The sequence below is a fragment of the Thamnophis elegans genome, chromosome 6 (assembly GCF_009769535.1).
Source record: "Thamnophis elegans isolate rThaEle1 chromosome 6, rThaEle1.pri, whole genome shotgun sequence".
In the NCBI taxonomy this organism is placed as follows: domain Eukaryota; kingdom Metazoa; phylum Chordata; class Lepidosauria; order Squamata; family Colubridae; genus Thamnophis; species Thamnophis elegans.
The window spans coordinates 3,172,197-3,193,248 of NC_045546.1; the positions used below are offsets into that span (position 1 = coordinate 3,172,197).

At 45.6% G+C, this 21,052-nt stretch overlaps 1 protein-coding gene across 1 annotated transcript in view; it reads right to left on the bottom strand.

The window, feature by feature from the left end:
• The window catches only part of UVRAG (UV radiation resistance associated), a 54,981-nt gene that overhangs the window by 14,719 nt on the left and 19,210 nt on the right, over positions 1 to 21,052 (bottom strand). Inside the window, exons 7-8 of the mRNA XM_032219697.1 lie at positions 19,346 to 19,511; positions 8,846 to 8,924 (exon numbers count right to left, since the gene is read on the bottom strand). Coding sequence (XP_032075588.1) covers positions 8,846 to 8,924; positions 19,346 to 19,511 — 245 coding nt within the window. The remainder of the gene's footprint in view (positions 1 to 8,845; positions 8,925 to 19,345; positions 19,512 to 21,052) is intronic.

The following is a 21,052-nucleotide window of genomic DNA, read 5'->3' on the forward strand; positions in this document are numbered from 1 at the left end:
ATGATCTGTTTTTGACAAACCCATGTTGGCTTTTGGCTATTACTTTGTTTGCTTCTAGGTGTTTGCTAATTCGTTGCTTGATTATGTTTTGCAGAATCTTTCCTGGTATTGAGGTCAGGCTCATAGGTCTGTAGTTTCCTGGATCTGTTTTTTCTCCTTTTTTGAAGATGGGAACCACATCAGCTCTTTTCCATTCTTCTGGTAGTTCCCCGGTGCTCCAGGATCTAATTCTCTTACCTTCACTAATCTACCCTAGTTATGTTTCCCCCCTTTATATCTCGCTCTTGAATATATACTTATATATTGGGCTGGTGGGATTTGAACTGCCAAATTGCAGGCAGCCAGCAGAAGTAGCCTGCAGTACTGCACTCTAACCATTGCGCCACCGAGGCTCAAAACTGGAACAAGAGAACAAATCAGGATTAATTTCCCCCCCTGATCGCTCTTGTAAAATTCGCTATTGCTCCTCGCCACCTATCTTTTCGTTTCATAGGATTTTCCAGTGTTTTTTGTTTCATAATTGGCATTTTACAGATAGTCCTCGACTTACAACATTCCTTCAGTGACCGTTCGACGTTACAGTGGCACTGAAGTGATTTAGGCCCGTTTTTCACACTTCTACGACCGTTGCAGCATTTCCCCATGGTCATGGGATCAAAATTCAGCCAATTCTCGGCAACTGACTCACATTTATGACGGTCACAGTGTCCGGTGATCCTCCGTTGGCGACCTCCTGACAAGCGAAGTCAAGGGGGGGAAGCCAGATTCACTTAACACCCGTTAATAATGTTTAATTTTAATATATTATCATTTTAAGATTAGAGAATTGATATTAATGTGAAGGATGCTGTTAATGCTGAAAGCTGATGCACAGAGATATTTGTTCCCAGGTGACACACTGTTTGAGGAAAGATGGAATGCTTGTATGTTGAGAAATCAAAAACTTTTTATCAAAGAAACCAACAGTGGTTCGCTGAACAAATGCAGTGATTCGCTTAACAACGAGGGCAAGAAAGGTCATACAACGGGACGTCTTCGTGGGGCAATCCGCTTGGTTCCACACAAAACCGCGTTTGACTAAAGCGCGCTCGACGAAACCGCGTAGCTGACGTCATCACAGGGCGACAACGCGGAGACAGAAGCACGCTGTAAACGCTAAACCTAAAATTAACCCCTAAACCTAAACCTAACCCCCCTAAACCTAATCCTAAACCTAACCCTTAACCTAACCCTAAACCTAATCCTAACCCTTAACCTAACCCTAAACCTAACCCTTACCTTAAGTTGAATCGGCTTGCTTTCAAAGCGCTATTTGAAGCGCCCTTCTTTCTCCGCGCTCGCTGTTGTCGCCCTGTTGATGATGTCAGCGACGCGGTTTAATCGGGCGCGCTTTAGTCGAGCGCGGTTTTGTCATGCCACAGATCCGCTTAACAGTGTTAAATCAGGGGCTCAACGACGGTCATAAGTCAAGGAGTGCTTGTACTGACAAAATGCCCAGGGGGTGTATGTGACTGTCTTGCCTTTCGTACTTCAATTCTAGAGCCGAGGTGGCGCAGTGGTTAGGGTGCAGTACTGCAGGCTACTTTAGCTGACTGCTATCTGCAGTTCGGCAGTTCAAATCTCACCGGCTCAGGGTTGACTCAGCCTTCCATCCTTCCGAGGTGGGTGAAATGAGGACCCAGACAGTGGGGGCGATATGCTGACTCTGTAAACTGCTTAGAGAGGGCTGAAAGCCCTATGAAGCGGTATATGTCTAACTGCTATTGCTATTGCTAATTCTTTCTCCGTCTGTCTTCAGTTACCCTGATTTTTTTTTCCATGAAAAAACGTAAGGACAGTTCTTCTCTTCGGTTCTCTGGCAGGGGTGCTACTTTTACGTCAATCCGGGGTCTGCTGGAGAATTTTCCCCTATCCTGGAGAAAACTATCCACTTCCCAACTTTTCTGCCCACACATTTAATGGAGATAAACAGCTGCTACGTATTCTCTAAATCGGTGTTGACTGCAGGCCCTCCTATTTCTTAATGTATAAATACTGGAAATGCAGCTGAGATCTTCCCTTGGCTCACCAAACAGAATCACAGATGGAAGGAAGGACAGCAGCCAACGGCTCCATCCAACTGTAACGCTCGTCCCTCCTCATTTCCCACCATTTGACGTTCAGCTTACTTAGACGGTTCTCTTGTCCATGGTTAAAGTGGGTGGAAAAATCCCAAACACATCACTGAATTCTTCGCCTTCTACTTCTGACTTGCTATCTTGCACACTTTTTTCTTTCTTTTTTGCTATGATGGGTCCTGTTTGTTTTGCTTCTTGGTTAATAGCACTTTCAAAAAAAATCCAGGCTATGTCCTCCTAACGTGATTTCTTGCAGGATCTATCTATCTATCTATCTATCTATCTATCTATCTATCTATCTATCTATCTATCTATCTATCATCTATCTATCATCTATTTATCATCAATCTATCATCTATCATCTATCTATCATCTATCTATCTATCTATGCATCCATCCATCTATCATCAATCTATCTATCATCAATCAATCCATCATCATCTATCTATCTATCTATCTATCTATCTATCTATCTATCTATCTATCTATCTATCTATCTATCTATCATCAATCCATCCATCATTACCTATCTATCTATCCATCCATCCATCCATCATCTATCTATCTATCTATCTATCTATCTATCTATCTATCTATCTATCTATCTATCTATCTATCATCTATCCATCATCAATCCATCCATCCATCATCATTACCTATCTATCTATCCATCCATCCATCCATCCATCCATCATCTATCTATCTATCATCAATCTACCTACCTACCTACCTACCTACCTACCTACCTACCTACCTATCATCTATCTATCTATCTATCTATCTGGGTAAAGGTTCCCCTCGCACATATGTATTAGTCATTCCCGACTCTAGGGGGTGGTGCTCATCTCCGTTTCAAAGCCGAAGAGCCAGCGCTGTCCAAAGACGTCACCGTGGTCATGTGGCCAGCATGGCTAAATGCTGAAAACGCACAGAATGCTGTTAATTTCCCACCAAAGGTGGTTCCTATTTTTCTACTTGAATTTTTTACCTGCTTTCAAACTGCTAGGTTGGCAGAAGCTGGGACAAGTCACGGGAGCTCACTCCGTTTCGCGGTGCTCAGGATTCGAACCGCCAAACTGCCAACCTTTCTGATCGACAAGTTCAGTGTCTCAGCCACTAAGCTACCACGTCCGACTTTATATATATATATGCTCTTAAAACAATCCTGTTTTAATTTTCCTCCACTTGAATACATCCAGTGAAAACAGAAGCAGTCCTCAACTTATGGCTACAAGTCATGAAATGGGCTGGTTTTGCCGAAAACCAGAAGCGAATGCCAGTTTTCCACAAAAAAAAATAATAATAATAAAACAAGTTCACAGGACTGTGGGATGCTGCAAATGGCTGTCAGTGCCTTGTTGAGTTAATAAAACGGTCGTTCAGCGAATCTGGTTTGTCCGAAGGTTGCAAAATATGATCACGCACCGCGACACTGCAACCGTTGTAAACATGAAGCCACATCTCTGAATTTTGATTGCATTGAAACAGACATGATGCAAAGCATCATAAGTCGCTTTCTTCAGTGCCCTTGTAACTTCAGTCACTCAATGAACTGTTGTGAGTCGAGGACTCTGTGTTATATTACTTCTGCTCACTGCCGGCTGCCTGCAGTTTGGCAGTTCGAATGTCATGAGGCTCCAGGTTGACTCAGCCTTCCGTCCTTCTGAGATGGGTAAAATGAGGACCCACATTGTTGGGGGCAATAGAATGACTCTGTAAACCGCTTAGAGAGGACTGTAAAAGCACTGTGAAGTGGTATGTAAGTCTAAGTACTATTGGGAAGGAAGGAAGGAAGGAAGGAAGGAAGGAAGGGAGGGAGGGAGGGAGGGAGGGAGGGAGGGAGGGAGGGAGGGAGAAGGATGAAGGAAGGAAGGAAGGAAGGAAGGAAGGAAGGAAGGAAGGAAGGAAGGAAGGAAGGAAGGAAGGAAGGAAGGAAGGAAGGAAAAGTGGTGTTGCAGTGGTTATAATGCAAGCTAACTCTGCCCAAGGCTAGGAAGTTCGATCCTGATGGGCTCCAGGTTGACTCAGCCTTCCGTCCTTCCGAGGTGGGTCAAATGAGGACCCAGATGGTTGGGGGCAAAAGGCTGACTCTGTAAACCGTTTAAAAAGGGCTGGAAAGCATTGTGAAGCAGTATATACAGTATGTCTAAGTGCTATAGCTGTCTGCCTGTCTATCTATCATCAAGAGCCATGGTGGTGCAGTGGTTAGAATGCAGTACTGTAGGCTAATTCTGCCCACTGCTAGGAGCTTGAATCTGACCAGCTCAAGGTTGACTCAGCCTTCCGTCCTTCCGAGGTGGATCAAATGAGGACCCAGATCGTTGAGGACAAAATGCTGACTCTGTAAACTGCTTAGAGCGGGCTGGAAAGCAGAATGAAGCCATATATAAGTCTAAGTCCTATTGCTAAGTGCTATCACCGGCACGTATTGTGGTTTTTTTTTGCCTTTTGCAAATTCCTAATTATGGACCGTTGGCTTTTATTGCAACCAGTTTCCAGTTTTTAGCAATCCTTTCTTGCACTGCTGTAGCAGTTAGCCTTACGTCAGTTGGGAAGGGGGGGGAGAACCTTTGCAACCCTTCAGTTCCAAGTAATAACAGGAATCGCTGTATGTGATTAGTTATGACTTCTTGGGGAAAGAAAAAGAGAGAGAAAGGGGTCCTTTTAAACTAAACAGATGGAAGCCATTATCAACTAGCCGAAATGGAGCACGCTGATATACCGTTACACCCATTCAAAACGACGCCCATCATGATCTGCAGGGATGGTTATTGACCGGCCTAGAATTCCACCTTAACGGTTCTCCGAGGAAATCAGTTGTGGCTTCACAGCAGAGATTCCATCTCCTCCGCTTCGGGGAAATGTTTTAATTGTGCAACGATTCTGATCTGTGTATCTTGGTCCTTTCAGTCCCCGTCCCCCCCGGCGAGGGAATCTGAGAGTTAAGATGCAGGCCATCGAAAATCCAGCGTAAAGGCTGGCCAGTAACTTTCAAAAGCAGCCAAGGCAAATTATAACGTGTTGCAGGAACCGATCTGAGTCGGTCACAGGGACCGGAGGTTTATTCTTCCGAGCTTTTGGGCTCGTGGCTGGAACCCATCCTCAGGGATCTTCCCTCTTCTCCAGAATATGGGCTGTTCTACCCTTTGTATTTATACGGTTTCTGGCTGTGAATAGGCTTAAGTTGTTAACTAGGGTGTTGATGGCTGGATATTAAGGTGTTAGTTGTTGGTTCCTTGTGTCTGCCACACCCTCCAGCTTCTAGGTAGATGCGGATTAATAGAATTGGAAGGGACCTTGTAGGTCATCTAGTCCACCCTACACAATTTCTGACAGATGGCTGTTCCATCTCTTCTTGATGCTTTCAGTGATGCTTTCCCACAACTTCCGAAGGCAACTTCTGTTCCATGGGTTGATTGTTCTCACTGTCAGGAAATTCCTCATTTCCAAGTTGAATCTCTCCTTGTTCAGTTTCCATCCATTATTCCTTGTCTGGCCTTCAAGTGCTTTGGAAAATAGCTTGATCCCCCTCCTCTCTGTGGCAGCCCCTCAGATATTGGAAGGCTGCTCTCCTGTCTCCCCTGGTCCTTCTCTTCACTAGACTAGCCATGCCCAGTTCCTGCTACCGTCCATCGTATGTTTTAACCTACAGTCCTCTCATCATCCTGCTTGCTCTTCTCTGCACTCTTTCTAGAGTCTCAACCTCTTTTTATAGTGTGTTGACCAAAACTGGATGCAGTATTCTAGGTGTGGGATATTTGGCTAATTGTAGATTAAGAGGGGGGGGGGGGATCTTCTCCCGCAACATTTATGAGGGTCAAGAGGGGAAAAAGGGAAAAAAAAACAATAAAAAACAAGCGGTGCAAATCAACAGGGCAGGGCATTCAGAGAGTATTCAGATCCCTTTTGTCAATTTTGTTATGCTGCAGCCCGATTCTACAGTTGTTAAAATTTCATTTTTCTTCTCATTAATCTACACTCAGTATACCCCTACAATGACAAATTGAAAAAAAAAGAATGTTAGAAATGCCTGTACGTTTATGAAAAAGAAAACACTTTCTGAATGCATTGTACTTGGTAGGCCAGTGGTAAATCAGCACTCGTACCGACTGGAAAGGGCCCGTTTCCCAGGCTTCAATCATTTCTCTTGCTATTTTTGCCCCTGCTCGGCCAACAATCATGGTAGCAATAGCAAGAGCACGTAAGACTTCTATACCACTTCACAATGTTTTTACAGCTCTCTCTAAGGGGTTTAAGGAGTCAGCCTCTTGCCCCCAACAATCTGGGTCCTCATTGTACAGGCTTCAGAACAACGGAAGGCTGAGTCAACCTTGCACCTGGTGAGATTCAATCTGCCAAATTGGTGGCAGTCAGCAAAAGTAGCCTGTGTCAGGCCTGCAATTATATTCCTTTCAGAATTTTGGCCTGCCACACTTTCTCTTATTTCATTATGCTGTTTCATTAGTATAGTTGATGGGAGGGGGGAACAGACAGGAGTAGGATTGTGGAATGTATTGTTTTCATTCTTGTCTAGAGGCCAAGGTCATCTTTTGTCTCCGCACTTTTACACCTGACCGGAAGCAGCTGGGTGTGAGACGCCAGCGTGGAAGAAGATTGGACCATGTGATGGATTGTGGGTGTGGGGACAAGATCATGAACTTTTAACTGGGTGGAATTGTGATGTAATTTCCAGTATTGGGATTAAAACAGATGTGCTAATATGTCTGCTTTATTAAATTGGAACTTTAAGGATCGTTTTGCCTTGGACTCTGATTTAATTCTACATGATACTTGGAACGCTGACAGCCTGCAGTACTGCATTCTAACCACTGCGCTGTAGCAGCTCTACAATCATGGTAGCTGTAAAATGGAATGTAGGTCTTTGCTCGTTGCAATGTGAGATCTCCTCATTCATTCACTCACGTTCTCACAATCTGGTGGCTACTTCCCTCCCAGGTAGTCCCAGGGGAAATCCACGTAGGGAATCGGCTAAATCACGCTTAAAAGTTAATTCATGCTACCAGTGGAACTATCTGACGATAGTCCTTGTTTGCCTTAACATTTCTGATCCTGGTGTTCTTAGTTCAAACCAATAATTGGTTCAAATAAAGAACAACAGGTTAAACTGAGCCTCCCGCTTCATATTCTTGTATGGCCTTTAGCTGCCCAAGTTGGCACCAAATGTGGCCATAATAAGCAAAGAATGATTGAACATATAAATGGACAAGGCTTCTGGTATAGAAATCCCACAGCTATGTGATGATAGAATAGTACAGAAGGTCCTCATTTCACAACCACTTGTTCAGTGACCATTCAAACTTGTGATGGCATTCTGCAAGTGGTCCTTATGACCAATTCTCAAAGTTTCAAAGTGCCCCTGCAGACGCACTGTTGTGATCTGGCACAACAACCAACCTGGATTTCTACTCATGATTGTGATTTACAATTTTTCCTGTTGGCTTCCCACAAAGTCACTGGGGAAGCAGGTCAGGAAGTCAGTCGAGGGCAGGTGAGACCTTTAACGACCCGTAATGATCAGCTTAATGGGACTACCGTAACTGCTGTCGCTAAAGTGTATGGCCATGCGATGTCATGCTTAAAACCGCATTGCTTAGCCATGGAAATTCCAATAGCTCAGGGTTGAAATGAGGTGCTTTCTGAGCATGGTGGTTTTCTTGCAGACATTTCGTTACCCAAGTGGGTAACATCATCAGTTGAAGGGAGGAGGGAAGAGGAGAAGGAAGACTATGGGTCCTTGGTGCTCTCTGAGCATGGTGGTTTTCTTGCAGACGTTGCATTACCCAACTAAGTAACATCATCAGTGCTAGAAGGGATTGGAGTTTGCAGAGAAGGAGGAAACTATGACCTCCTTGGGTCTCTTTCTGAGCATGGTGGTTTTCTTGCAAACATTTCATTACCCAACTGTTCTGACCCCTCTCCGTACGGTGAGGCACGCCGACACAAGATTACTGCTAGAGAATTTATTCACAGTAAATTAACACACCGACAAGACTTTGGCAGCAACTGAGACTTCCACAGATAAGAAATACACACGAGAGCTTCTCCAGCTTTACTATATTAGTTGAATCCTGCAAACAGCCTCCTCCCAAAGTATCTCCTTATATACTCTCTTGGGAGGGGCCTAATCACAACCACCTGGGTCCAATTATCTCCTTTGTCTCCTTAATTGCTGCCGGTGTTTATCCGCCCGTCTCTGCCGGGCATCCGGGACCCTCTGAACCTCATCACTGCTCAAAGGCCTGACGTCTTCACCACTGCTCCAGGGCCTGATGTCATGGGCACACTCCCTTTGGCTTTCACCGCTGCTCCATGCCTCAGGCGCCTCCTGGTGGCCAACCAGCCTCTCTGGTCCCTGCTCAGAGTCTGAACCCTGTCCAGGGTCCTCCACATCTTCCAGAGCCGACTCATAGGGCCCCTCGCTATCGGAGTCTGTTTGCAGCTCCAACGGCTCCTGCTGGGCCACAACACCCAACTAGGCAACATCATCAGTGCTCTGATAATGATGATCAACACTGATGATGTTACCTAGTTTCCGTAATGAAACATCTGCAAGAAAACCTCCATGCTCAGAGGGAGCACCAAGGACCCCTCCATGGAAATTCCAATCTCAATTACCGTCATTAAGCGAGGACTTCCTGCAACAGCCTCCTCCCTCTCAACCTCCACTCTTCCCATCCAGAAGGGTAACTTGCTTAGAACGAACATACCTGCGCAATATTTTTGTTCAAAAGGAAGACACCGTAATCAAACTGTAGTTTCTCTCCTCCTTTTAGATAGAGCGGAAATCTGAAACAAAAAAAAAAAAGGGAAGTGTGAATAAATCCTAGTCATTTTTGCTGTCATCCCCTCAAATAAGGAAATCTGCAGGTGCACACTGAAAAAGAAATGACTTTATATATGGATATGTTTATGCCTGCAGGTGTTTTTAGGCTTCCTCCTGCAGAATTTCCAGGTAGCCATTAAGAGTGGTCTGGCCAGCAAGACTGCGGCCTACTACAACTAGTAGAATCTCTGGTGGGACACAAGAATGCCAAACCGCCTTTGGAGGCTGCTATGAGTGAGGAGGAAGAACAGCTGGGGCCTGTTCCAGGTGCACGTGTGCGCAGAGCAGTTAGGAGAGGAGAACAACGGAGGACAAGGAGTCGGCTCTGGAAGCAAGGCACACGTGGATGCAGAATGGGCCCTCCCTGTCTGGGGAATAAATAGAAGGAGAGGGGAGTGGTGGTCGTAGGAGACAACAGTTCTGGAGATGTTGCTCATTGTGTTTCGTGCATTGCCAGAACTGAGCCGAGGTGGCGCAGTGGTTAGGGTGCAGTACTGCAGGCCACTTCAGCTGACTGTTATCTGCAGTTCAGCGGTTCTAATCTCACCGGCTCAAGGTTGACTCAGCCTTCCATCCTTCCGAGGTGGGTGAAATGAGGACCCGAATTGCTGTTGGGGGTGATATGCTGACTCTGTAAACCGCTTAGAGAGGGCTGAAAGCCCTATGAAGCGGTATATAAGTCTAACTGCTATTGCTATTAGAGCCGAGGTGGCGCAGTGGTTAAATGCAGCATGCAGGCTACTTCAGCTGACTGCAGTTCGGCTGTTCAAATCTCACCGGCTCAGGGTTGACTCAGCCTTCCATCCTTCCGAGGTGGGTGAAATGAGGACCCGAATTGTTGTTGGGGGCGATAGGCTGACTCTGTAAACCGCTTAGAGAGGGCTGAAAGCCCTATGAAGCGGTATATAAGTCTAACTGCTATTGCTATTGCTATTAATTTGCAGCCTTTCAGCTGGGAGCAATTATCACCAGGAACTGATAAGGTCTGTTGCTGCAATTAACTCCTTACAGGATTCTTGCTTGGAGTTTTCAGTGGCTGAATGCAATTAATTCACAGGAGATAAATAAAGAGGAGGGTTTTCCCTGACAAGGAGTCCGTTTCTCGCTTCGGCTAAGACTGGGTCAGAACAGAGCCGTCCGCAAACCAGAAAGGTAAAACAGGTTTTATATAGACATAAATGTAGGAAACCCCCACCATCAATTTAGGGATATAAAACAGGGGTCCCCGACCTTTGTGGCTTGGGGACCCGGTGAGGGGGGCTGGGAGGGGAGCTGTCCATGTATGTGCTGGCCACTCTTGCAAATCAAGCTGCTTGCGTGTCCCATCATCATCTTCTTTTAATGACCCCATAATCCCTTACGGGGTGTAGTCTGGGCAACTGAATGGAGCTAAGTGTTGACTGGCCAGATGCCCTTATTATCGCCAATGCGGAGTTATATTCAACAGATATATTCTCAACGTGCCCAGAGAGAGAAATATCTACCTCTACCTGGGATCAAACTCACAGCCTCCTGGTTGTGAGGCGAGAGCTGCACCCCTAGGCCATCGTACCACGCTGCCCGTGTGTCATATAATGGGGTGAAATTCACTTAACAACTGTCTCACTTAGCAACCAGAAGCTTGGGGCTCAATTGTGGCCGTACGCTGAGGACTACCTGAACAATAAAACGCAGCATCAGGTTCTTGGACGATGATCAACAATCTCAGCTAAACTATCCAACCCAGAATCAGAAAAGAAGCTGAAATATTGGACCGACTTCCTAACATCTTGTCTTAAAAATGATGCATTTTTGTCCAAAGAGTTTCTCAGGCTGAAATATTAGAAACAGAACACGTGAAAGCTTAGATCACTACACAACTATGTAGTGAAGTCACTAGAACTAAGCTGCCTCAGTTTGATGCATATGAGAATATTCTCATTTTGTGGATAACAACACCCTGTTGGCAAAAACGGTGATTTATTACACCTCAGTAGACCACAGCTTAAAAATACAAGAAATTGTGCCCAATTTTTTTTTTGGCTTTTCTATTAAGCAATCAGCTAAGGATTCTTCCACAATCATTCTTGAGAGCCCTCCCAGCCATAACTGCGGGGAAAAAATAATAACATTTGGAACCAAAGAGTTTCTTTTCACCTATTCGTCTTTTTGATTTTGTAACCCCTCTCCTTACACAAACACTTCCAAAAAGCATTCGACCCTCCACTTAATAGCATATGCTGTTGCTCAGTGCATCTCAGTGGGGGCGCAATGGTTAGAATGCAGCCTTGTAGGCAAACTCTGCCCATTGCCAGGAGTTTGATCCTGACCAGCTCAAGGTTGACTCAGCCTTCTGTCCTTCCAAGGTTGGTAAAATGAGGACCCAAATTGTTGCGGGGCAATAGGCTAACTCTGTAAACCGTTTAGAGAGCCGGGGTGACTCAGTGGTTAGAGTGCAGTATTGCAGGCTAGTTCAGCTGACTGTTAGCTGCAGTTCAGCAGTTCAAATACTCACCAGGCTCAAGGTTGACTCAGCCTTCCATCCTTCCAAGGTGGGTAAAATGAGGACCCAGATTGTTTAGGGCAAGAGGGTGACTCTGTAAACCACTTAGACAGGGCTGGAAAGCAGTGTGGAGTGATATATAAGTGGAAGGAAGGAAGAAAGGAAGGAAGGGGAGGAGGGAGGGAGGGAGGGAGCTATGGTGGCACAGTGGTTAGAATCTAGGAGTTCGATTCTGAACGGCTCAAGGTTGACTCAGCCTTCCATCCTTCCAAGGTGTGTAAAATGAGGACCCAGATTGTTGGGGGGCAAGAGGCTGACTCTGTAAACCGTTTAGAGAGGGCTGTAAAAGCACCATGAAGCAGTCTCTCCCTCCCTCCCCCCCTCTCTCTCTACATACATACATACATACATACATATGTATTTAGTGCCACAACCCCTGGTATGCCCATATATTTATCAGCACAAATACAACACACACACACACACACGTGTGTGTGTGTGTGTGTATGTATGTGTGTGTGTATGTGTGTATGCATGCATGTATGTATGTATGTATGTGTGTGCATGCATGTATGTATGTATGTATGTGTGTGTGTGTATGGTCATATATATATCCAAGTGCAATAGCTGTTGCTATCTTGACTTGTCTGCTGTATAGTTTGACTTGTTCTCTGTATAATTTGAAAAAAAAGAAACCTGCAATGTATATTTTATCAGGTGAGTCAAATGTTAACTGTTAAAACAAAGCTAAAACAATGTATTCTTGTTTTAAAGAGAAAATCCTCTTCAGCTTAAAAACAAAAATGCTATCTCGGGTTCTCAATTATAAAAATATTTACAGGTAAGCCTTCAATTTACAAGTTCATTTAGTGACCGTTCAAAAGTTATAACGGTGCTGGAATGACTGTTTTTCCATACTTACGACAACGGCAGCAGTCCCATGGTCAGGTGATCAAAATTTGGACATTTGGCAACTGACTCATATTTATGACGGCTGCAGTGTCGCTGAGCCATGTGGTCGCTTTTTGCAATCTTCAGGCAATTAAAGTCAATGGGGAACGAGGCTAATTAAAAACTCTGCTCCTTACTTAACAACGGCAGAGATTCACTTAACAACTGAAGGGACAGGGAAGGTCGTAAAATGAGGCAAAATCCACTTAACAACCACCTCGCTTAACAGAAATGTTGGGCTCAATTGTGGTCGTAAGTTGAGGACTACCAGTGTTGTTAAATTCTGTGGCTTGTAAACTTTATATTCCAAGGCATCAATTTCATAGGTGCCAAAAGGCCAGTGACTATGTTTATAGCAGTTTCTTAACCTTAGCAACTTTAAGTAGTCTGGACTTCAACTCCCAGAATTCCCCAGCCAGCTAGGCTGGCTGGGGAATTCTGGGAGTTGATGTCCAGACCTCTTTAAAGTTGTCAAGGTTGAGACCCCTGGTGACATCTGCCTTTAATCCAAACTACTGTACTTTTTTCAAAAGTGTAAAACACCGAATTGTTTTTTAAACACCTGCCGTCTGTTTCTAATCTCCCATTAAAATAAAATTTTAAAAAATGTGGTTTATAAGGGAGCCTGATTTTTCTTCTAATCAAACGTTCTGCTTGCGTTTCAAACTGAACCTGGAAAAGCCCCAGAGGAGACAAACGCAAAAAGAAAAAAGAGGCTCGGACGAAGAAGCCTCGAGTAAAAATATATATATATATATATTTCGCCGGCTCACGTTCTCTCAACGCAGAACGGCTTAAGCCTCGATTCACGGAGAAGTCCAAATCGTGAAAAACGATCCTTTCCAACCGAAATCGTTTGATTAAGCATAATGGCTGGGCAATTTTGTGCATTGCACATTAAACAAGCGGGGGCGGTGGGGGGGAATAAAATGTTGCAGGCCTTGGATTCTGGCACTCTTTCCTTCCACCCCTTACAACTCTGGTTAAGATCACGGGAAAGGAAGAGGATGGAAGATTACAATGGAGCAATCAGCCACATCTCAAGCTGTTGCCCTACTGCCCTTCTTCCCATGAGGATCTAATGGAAGGAAAATAAAAAAAGGATTTTTTTCCCCGCCCTTCTCCTAACTTGTTTTTTCAACTTGACTCCTTTCATCAGCCTCTTCCCTCACACCAGATTTCTAGGATTTCATCCTATTCTAGTTTTAGAGTCGTTACGCTGCCAAAAACTTGAAATTAAGAGAGTGGAGGCCTTTGAACTCTGGTGCTGGAGGAGACTCCTGCATTGAGTCCCTTGGACTGCAAGGCCATCCAACCGGTCAGTCCTAGAGGAGATCAACCCTGACTGCTCTTTAGAAGGCCGGTTCCTGAAGAGGAGACTCAAAGACTTTGGCCACCTAATGAGAAGGAAGGACTCCCTGGAGAAGAGCCTCATGCTGGGAACTATGGAGGCCAAAGGAAGAAGGGGACGGCAGAGAAGAAGATGGCTGGATGGAGTCACCGAAGCAGTCGGCGTGAGCTTGAATGGACTCCAGAGGATGGTAGAGGGCAGGAAGGACTGGAGGAATGTTATCCGTTATCGCGATGGGTCGGACACGACTTTGTAACTAACAACAACAACAACGCTGCCGGAAAGATGTACGGACAGCATGCATTTATGGGATTTCTTTTCAAATTTCTGGAGGAAAAAATAACAATGGTGCAAGCCCACAACAAATTTCCTCTCCCAAGTCCTGAGTTTCATAGCTTCCTTTTGTCAGGGTTCCAACAGGTGCCCTAATTAAATCATGAGCCTCAAGCCAAGCTTCAAAATAAATCCAGTTATTTATTAGGAGCTTCATGTAGGCATGTTCCTAAGTGAAGCCAGCTCTGACCCCACATAATTTACGGCCCCAATCATGACCCTGTTTCACCCACCCACCCCCTTCCAGAGTGTGTCATCAATCACATTTGCCAAAGGGGGCAATTTCACAGGTTGTAGAGATCACTCCCCTCCGGCCTCTTGTAAGTAAACCTGGGATACAGCCTTGAGGGATACAAGTCTGGAATGTGCATCTGTCTTTTGCTGCCATGTTGTTTCATCGGTTTCCCATCACCCCCTTTCCTATGGCAACTCGAGAGCAGAGCAGGGGTGCTTCGCGAGTTGACACCTTTCTTCTAACATTCCTACGAATGGATTTCCAGAGAAAAATTGCAGACTACAGGAACCATTTGCACCACTCAGGCGACCCTGAGGACACAGGTCAACCTCCAAGGGCTTCAACAGCCCTCTAAAAGGATGCAAATGACCAGCTGTCTGCAAGGAGTGTCAATCCTTCCATTCCCTCACCATCCTGTCGGAGCTGAAGAAGCTTCCCGGATGAGAAGCAAAACGTCTTCAAAAGAAAAAGCAAGGAAGTCCAGGGGCCTCCTGAAAAAGGGGACAGCCAGGACTTGGATGATGGAGAATCTCTGCAGATTTTTTTAATAGGACATCTAGTGAATATTATAGATGGGGCAAATCAGAAGCAGCTGTTTTACCATGCTCTAGGACAGTGTTTCTCAACCTTGGCAACTTGAAGATGTCTGGACCTCAACTCCCAGAATTCCCCAGCCAGCGAACGCTGGCTGGGGAATTCTGGGAGTTGAAGTCCAGACATCTTCAAGTTGCCAAGGTTGAGAAACACTGCTCTAGGAGAACGAGACAGTCAACTTCGTTTCAACAAGGAGGTCTTGGCAATAGCTTTCCGAACGTGCTACTTGCAGGAACCTGGAGAGGTTTTTTAATTCTCCTCTTAAAAAAAACCCCGACAAGCAAGAATAAAGTGTGTTTTACTGACTACTGTTTAAGACTTCTGTACCTATTCCCAAAGGTCTTGTGTTTCCTGTGGCTTCAACACTGCTAGAAATTTCACGAGGCCTCAGAGCTTCGCTTCTAGCCCGTTAAAGACAACATGGTTAAGTTGCCTTCAACGAGGGGGGGGGGGAGAGAATGCAACTGAACTGCAGGTGTTGAGCTCGGGGTGTGTGTGTCTTCTTGGAGAGTAAGTACCACTAACAAAACTATCAACAAGCTGTTAGTCGCCTGGAATCGCGTCTGGCCAGATGGGTGGCATAAAAGTTTGATAAATCAATCGAGGGAGAAGACACTCCTGGATAAGTTAAAATGGTTTTGACATGGGATTTATTTATTTTTTAACCAGGGGTGTCAAACTCAAGGCCCATGGGCCATATCCGGCCCACGGGGTGCTTAAATCCAGCCTGCGGGGCCACCCTGGAAATATCAAAGAAGCGGCCCGTGGTGTCTCTGGCAGTTGAAATGGGCGGCATGCAGGCCCCTGGGCCTTGTTTCTACCCTTTATGGCCTCCTGCAGCTGTCAGGCCTGCAGCCATCTTTTATTTTGGGTCTTTGGCCTGCCACACTTTCTATTTATTAGGCATTTTCTATGGTGGGAAAATGGGAGGGGGGGGGATTGTATGGAGTTAGATGATATGCAGCCATAACAACATTCTTTCTAGAAAACCAAGGTCATCCTTTGTCTTTGCACCTCTGCACCTGACCGGAACTGAATGGGTGGAATCTGCCAGCGTGGCAGTGGGAGATTGGACTATGGGATGGACTTGTGGGTGTGGGGGGCAAGATCTTGAATTTTCAACTGGGTGGGGGAAACTGGGAAGCTTTCACAGATTCGGGTTTTCCCAGCTGTGCCAACACGGCTCTCTTCATAAAGTGGAACTTTGAGCAATACTTTGCCTTGGACTCTGATTTACTTTTGGATGCTGTTAGGGGTATCTCCGCTGGGAGACAGAAAGTAGCGCAGCGGAATGTACAGCTAGAGAGAAGGAACGTTGCTAGTAGAAGTAAAAACACACGAATAGAGTCTCAGACACTGCCAGTAAAAACAAGTAGCTTTAGTACTACTAATAGCTTCACAAGCAGTGATAGTAGGTATTCGTCCAAACACAATTCAAAGAACAAACAATTGCTTACAGTTGCAGTTCATGTTCCAGTCATCAAGCGAGCAAGTAGTTATGAAGCATAGGACAAGCAGAGAGAGTGAGCTTTCTGACTCCCTCTTATTGCAAAGTTAATTGCAGCTGATTGTAAAGTTAATTACAGCTGATAAGTACATTCACCCATTTAAAGCAACATCGACCATTTATTATTGTATACGAATCTATATTTCCTTCCCAACACTAGGAGAATACTCCCAACAGATGCTATTTGGAACCCTGACATCAACACTCCACCGGCCCCCAAAACGGGCCTGAAAATGGGCTGCACGCAACCCGTTTTCAACCGGCAAAGTGCTGCAGGAGGCCATGAAGGGTGAAAATGAGGCGCAGGGGGCTGCTTGTGGACCCACCGACCCTGTTTTGGCCAGCAGAGTGCTGCTGGAGGCGGTCATCCTGTCTATCCCCCTGCCCCCACCAGCCCACAGAGGAGAACTACAATGCTGATCCGGCTCTCGAAGAAATCCAGTTTGACACCCCTGTCTCAGACCAAGACTAGGCGAAGACCCCTTCAACAAAAACGAAGCCTTTAGCTCTCAATCCTTACAGACGCTCAAATCGGATCAGTTACCATTCTTGAACCTTGGTCAATCGGCCTAATTATCCACGAAGATCGAGGAAGAGTTTAATTTGAAGTTTACGAGAAACTGACATGTGTCCTACTCGGAAGGTCGCTGAGGTTAGAATGACCGAAACACCAAATCTGGATTCGCTTGCAAACCACTCTAATTCCTGATCAGTGGGGCTGATAGGTGAGTTGCTATTTAGATTAGTGAAGAGTTTTACATGCTGGGGTTAAGTGGGCCACAGAGATGTTAGTTTTGCTCTGATATATAACACCTGAGCAGCTCCGTTGTGGTTTATAATTCTCCTCCCAAGAAAAAAATCGGAACTACGGTGAGAATATCGCTAGCGTGGCCAAACACACAAGAGACGTTATAGTGTTAATTAAGGGAAGACTTGGATTGCCACTGAATTTTTTTCAATGAACTTAACCCGGATAAATTTAGACCAAGGAAGAAATTCCTTGCAAGGCACATGAAGGTTTGTTCCTCGCAGTCTGAGTCTCCTTCCAGTGCTTTTTTAAATTTTTTCTTTGCAAATTCCCAAGTGGGCTTCCGTGTGTTTTGAACACTGAGGCTAGGCTTCCATCTAGCCACTCTGCCATAAAGCCCATATTGGTGGAGGCCTGCAGTGATGGTGGTCTATCCTTCTGGAACTCTGACCATTTTCCAACCATTTGTCTGAAATGGCCTAAGGCCGGGATGGCGAACCAATGGCACGCGTGCCACAGGTGGCACGCAAAGCCATTTCTCAGGGCACGCGAGGCATTGCTCTGTCAGCTGGCCAGAGCGCATGTGTGCGCTGGCCAGCTGAGTTCACCCTTTTTTAAAGCCATTTTTCGCACTCCCCAGGCTCCAGAAGCTTTATAGGAGCCTCAAGAGGGAGAAAAGAGCCCCCCCCCCCCCCGGAGGGTTCAGGAGCTTCCCTAACCGGCCCTGTGGGCAAACAGGAAGTTCCGGAACGGACTTCTGGTTTGCTCGTAGGGCCGGTTTAAGCCCTCTGGAGGCTTCAGGGACCTTCAGAAGGTGTCCCTGAAGCCTCTGGAGGGCTTAAACCGACCCTACGAGCAAACCAGAAGTGACTTCCGGTTTGCTCGTAGTCTCCTTTTATGCCCTCTGGGGGCTTCAGGGACATCTTCTGAAGGTCCCTGAAGCCTCCGGAGGGCCTCCGGGGAGGCGGGGGTGCTCTTTTCACCCTCCCCAGGCTCCTATATAGCCTCCGGAGCCTGGGGAGGGCAAAAAAAGCATGCAAAAAATAGGGGGGGAGCGCCTCTCATGCACACTGGGGAGGTTGCATTATGGGTGCGCACGACCTCACTTATGGCACGCGAGCCAAACCCCTAATGCAATGCCCTCCCCACCATGCATATGCACACAACCCCCCTTGCATGCGATCTGGCCTCACTGAAGCCGCCAGACTTCCGGTAGGCCCGTTGGGCCGTTTTTCACCTTCCCCAGGCTTCAGGAAAGCCTCCAGAAGTTTGGAGAGGGCGAAAAACGTCCCAATGGGCCTACTGGAAGTCTGGAGTCTTCAGTGAGGCCTGTGTGCATGGGCGGAGGGGAGCACCGGGGGGTTGTGCACGTATGCGCGGGGGGGAGAGGGCATTGCAGTATGGGTGTGGTCCTCTGGTAGGCCGAAAATCAGTTGGCCAGCATGTGTATGGGCCCTGGAGATGACATAGGACAACGCCTCGTGTGCCCTCAGATATGGCTCCACATGCCACCTGTGGCACGCATGTCATAGGTTTACCATCACGGTTCTGTTCTATTCTATTCCATTCCATTCTCTATTCTATTCTCTATTCTATTCTCTATTCTATTCTCTATTCTATTCTATTCCATATTCTATTCCATTCTATTCCATTCCATTCTCTATTCTATTCCATTCCATTCCATATTCTATTCTGTATTCTATTCTGTATTCTATTCTATTCCATTCTCTATTCTATTCTATTCCATTCCATATTCTATTCTGTATTCTATTCTATTCCATTCCATATTCCATTCTGTATTCTATTCTATTCCATTCTCTATTCTATTCTATTCCATTCCATTCTCTATTCTGTTCCATTCCATTCCATATTCTATTCTGTATTCTATTCTATTCCATTCTCTATTCTATTCTATTCTATTCTATTCCATATTCTATTCTGTATTCTATTCCATTCCATATTCTATTCTGTATTCTATTCTGTATTCTATTCTGTATTCTATTCTATTCCATTCTCTATTCTATTCTCTATTCCATTCTATTCTATTCCATATTCCATTCCATTCCGTATTCTATTCCGTATTCTATTCTATTCTATTTTTAAGCCCAAAAAACCCCATATTATCCTTCAAGTATGTGGTGTCCCCTCCTTCTTCAAAATGAGAGTTAAAAAAAGATACTTACTCTCTTTCTTTCTCAGTCAGTTTGTCATTAATGTTATCTTTGATGGCCGACCGGGAGCCCTTGTGAATGATGGGATACCTGAGTGGTACTTGCAAGAAGTAGGAAATCATGGAGACCAGGTGAGCCGTATAGCCCAGAGCGACGGCAATGCTCCCATCATCCTTTGCTGTAAAGAAGAGCAAACAAGAGCACACGCCGTTCAGTCCATCTGACCAATTCAAGCTTTCAGAGCGGGACCCACAGTTGTGCTCTCCAGATTTTGGGATTCGTTCTTAATTGAGGGATTTAGATTATATTTGTGGGCCTTCGAATCAGAGCTGAGTCCAGCCAGACTGCCTGGACAAATCCTTGCAGTTTTCCAGGCAAGATTTTGGAAGCTGTTTGCCATTGTTTGCTTCCTAGGGCAGGGAGGAAGCGACTGGCCCAACTGTCTTTCATGCCTTGGGTGGGACTAGAACTCACAGTCTCCTAGTGATCTGCCCAAAGTCACCCAGCCAGTTTACATGGCTAAGTCAGGACCAGAACTCACAATCTCCTAGTGATCTGCCCAAAGTCACCCAGACTAGAACTCACAGGCTCCTAGTAATCTGCCCAAAGTCACCCAGCCAGTTTACATGCCTAAGTCAGGACTAGAACTCACAGTCTCCTAGTGATCTACCCAAAGTCACCCAGCCAGCTTACATGCCTAAGTCAGGACTAGAACTCACAGTCTCCTAGTGATCTGCCCAAAGTCACCCAGCCAGTTTACATGGCTAAGTCAGGACTAGAACTCACAGTCTCCTAGTGATCTGCCCAAAGTCACCCAGCCAGCTTACATGCCTAAGTCAGTACTAGAACTCACAATCTCCTAGTGATCTGCCCAGTCACCCAGCCAGTTTACATGGCTAAGTCAGGACTAGAACTCACAGGCTCCTAGTGATCTGCCCAAAGTCACCCAGCCAGTTTACATGCCTAAGTCAGGACTAGAACTCACAGGCTCCTAGTAATCTGCCCAAAGTCACCCAGCCAGTTTACATGCCTAAGTCAGGACTAGAACTCACAGGCTCCTAGTGATCTGCCCAAAGTCACCCAGCCAGCTTACATGCTTAAAGTGGGATTAGAAGTCATAGGCTCCTAATGATCATCCCAAGATCACCCAGCTGGCTTTCAGGACTAGAACTCCCAGTCTCCTGGTTTTCTAGTCCAATGCATTCATCACTACCGGTTTAATTGAGGTATACGGAAGTCAAAACAAGAGTGCTTCAATAAGAGAAAGAATTTGAGCTGGATAAAAGGATTGCAGATGGCAATTTTCATGCCCAGCACTGCTTTTAATTTCACTCAAAATTAGCCCTTTTGTGTAGCACCTTTCCCCAAATACCTCCTGTCCAGGGAAAGCATCCTTCATGGCCAAAACAGCGGTCCCCCACCTGGCCACATCCCCCACTAGCTCACAATCTCCTTCATCTTCCTTGGAAACTCCCCATTTCTCCTCTTCCTTTTTCTACTTTTCCTTTTTTTTTCTACACAGAAAACTCAGGTTTATGGAAGACAGAAGGATGTTAGTGGAGGAACTAACTTATCGTCTATGCGTCTGAGTTTTTTGTATAGAAAAAAAAATCATTTTCTGGGGCAAACCTTAAAAGACATTACAATTTTTACTTGTACAAATTTGTGTCAAGGTTTTTTGGTGACAAGAGACAACACAGGAAACCTTAAGAAAAGAGA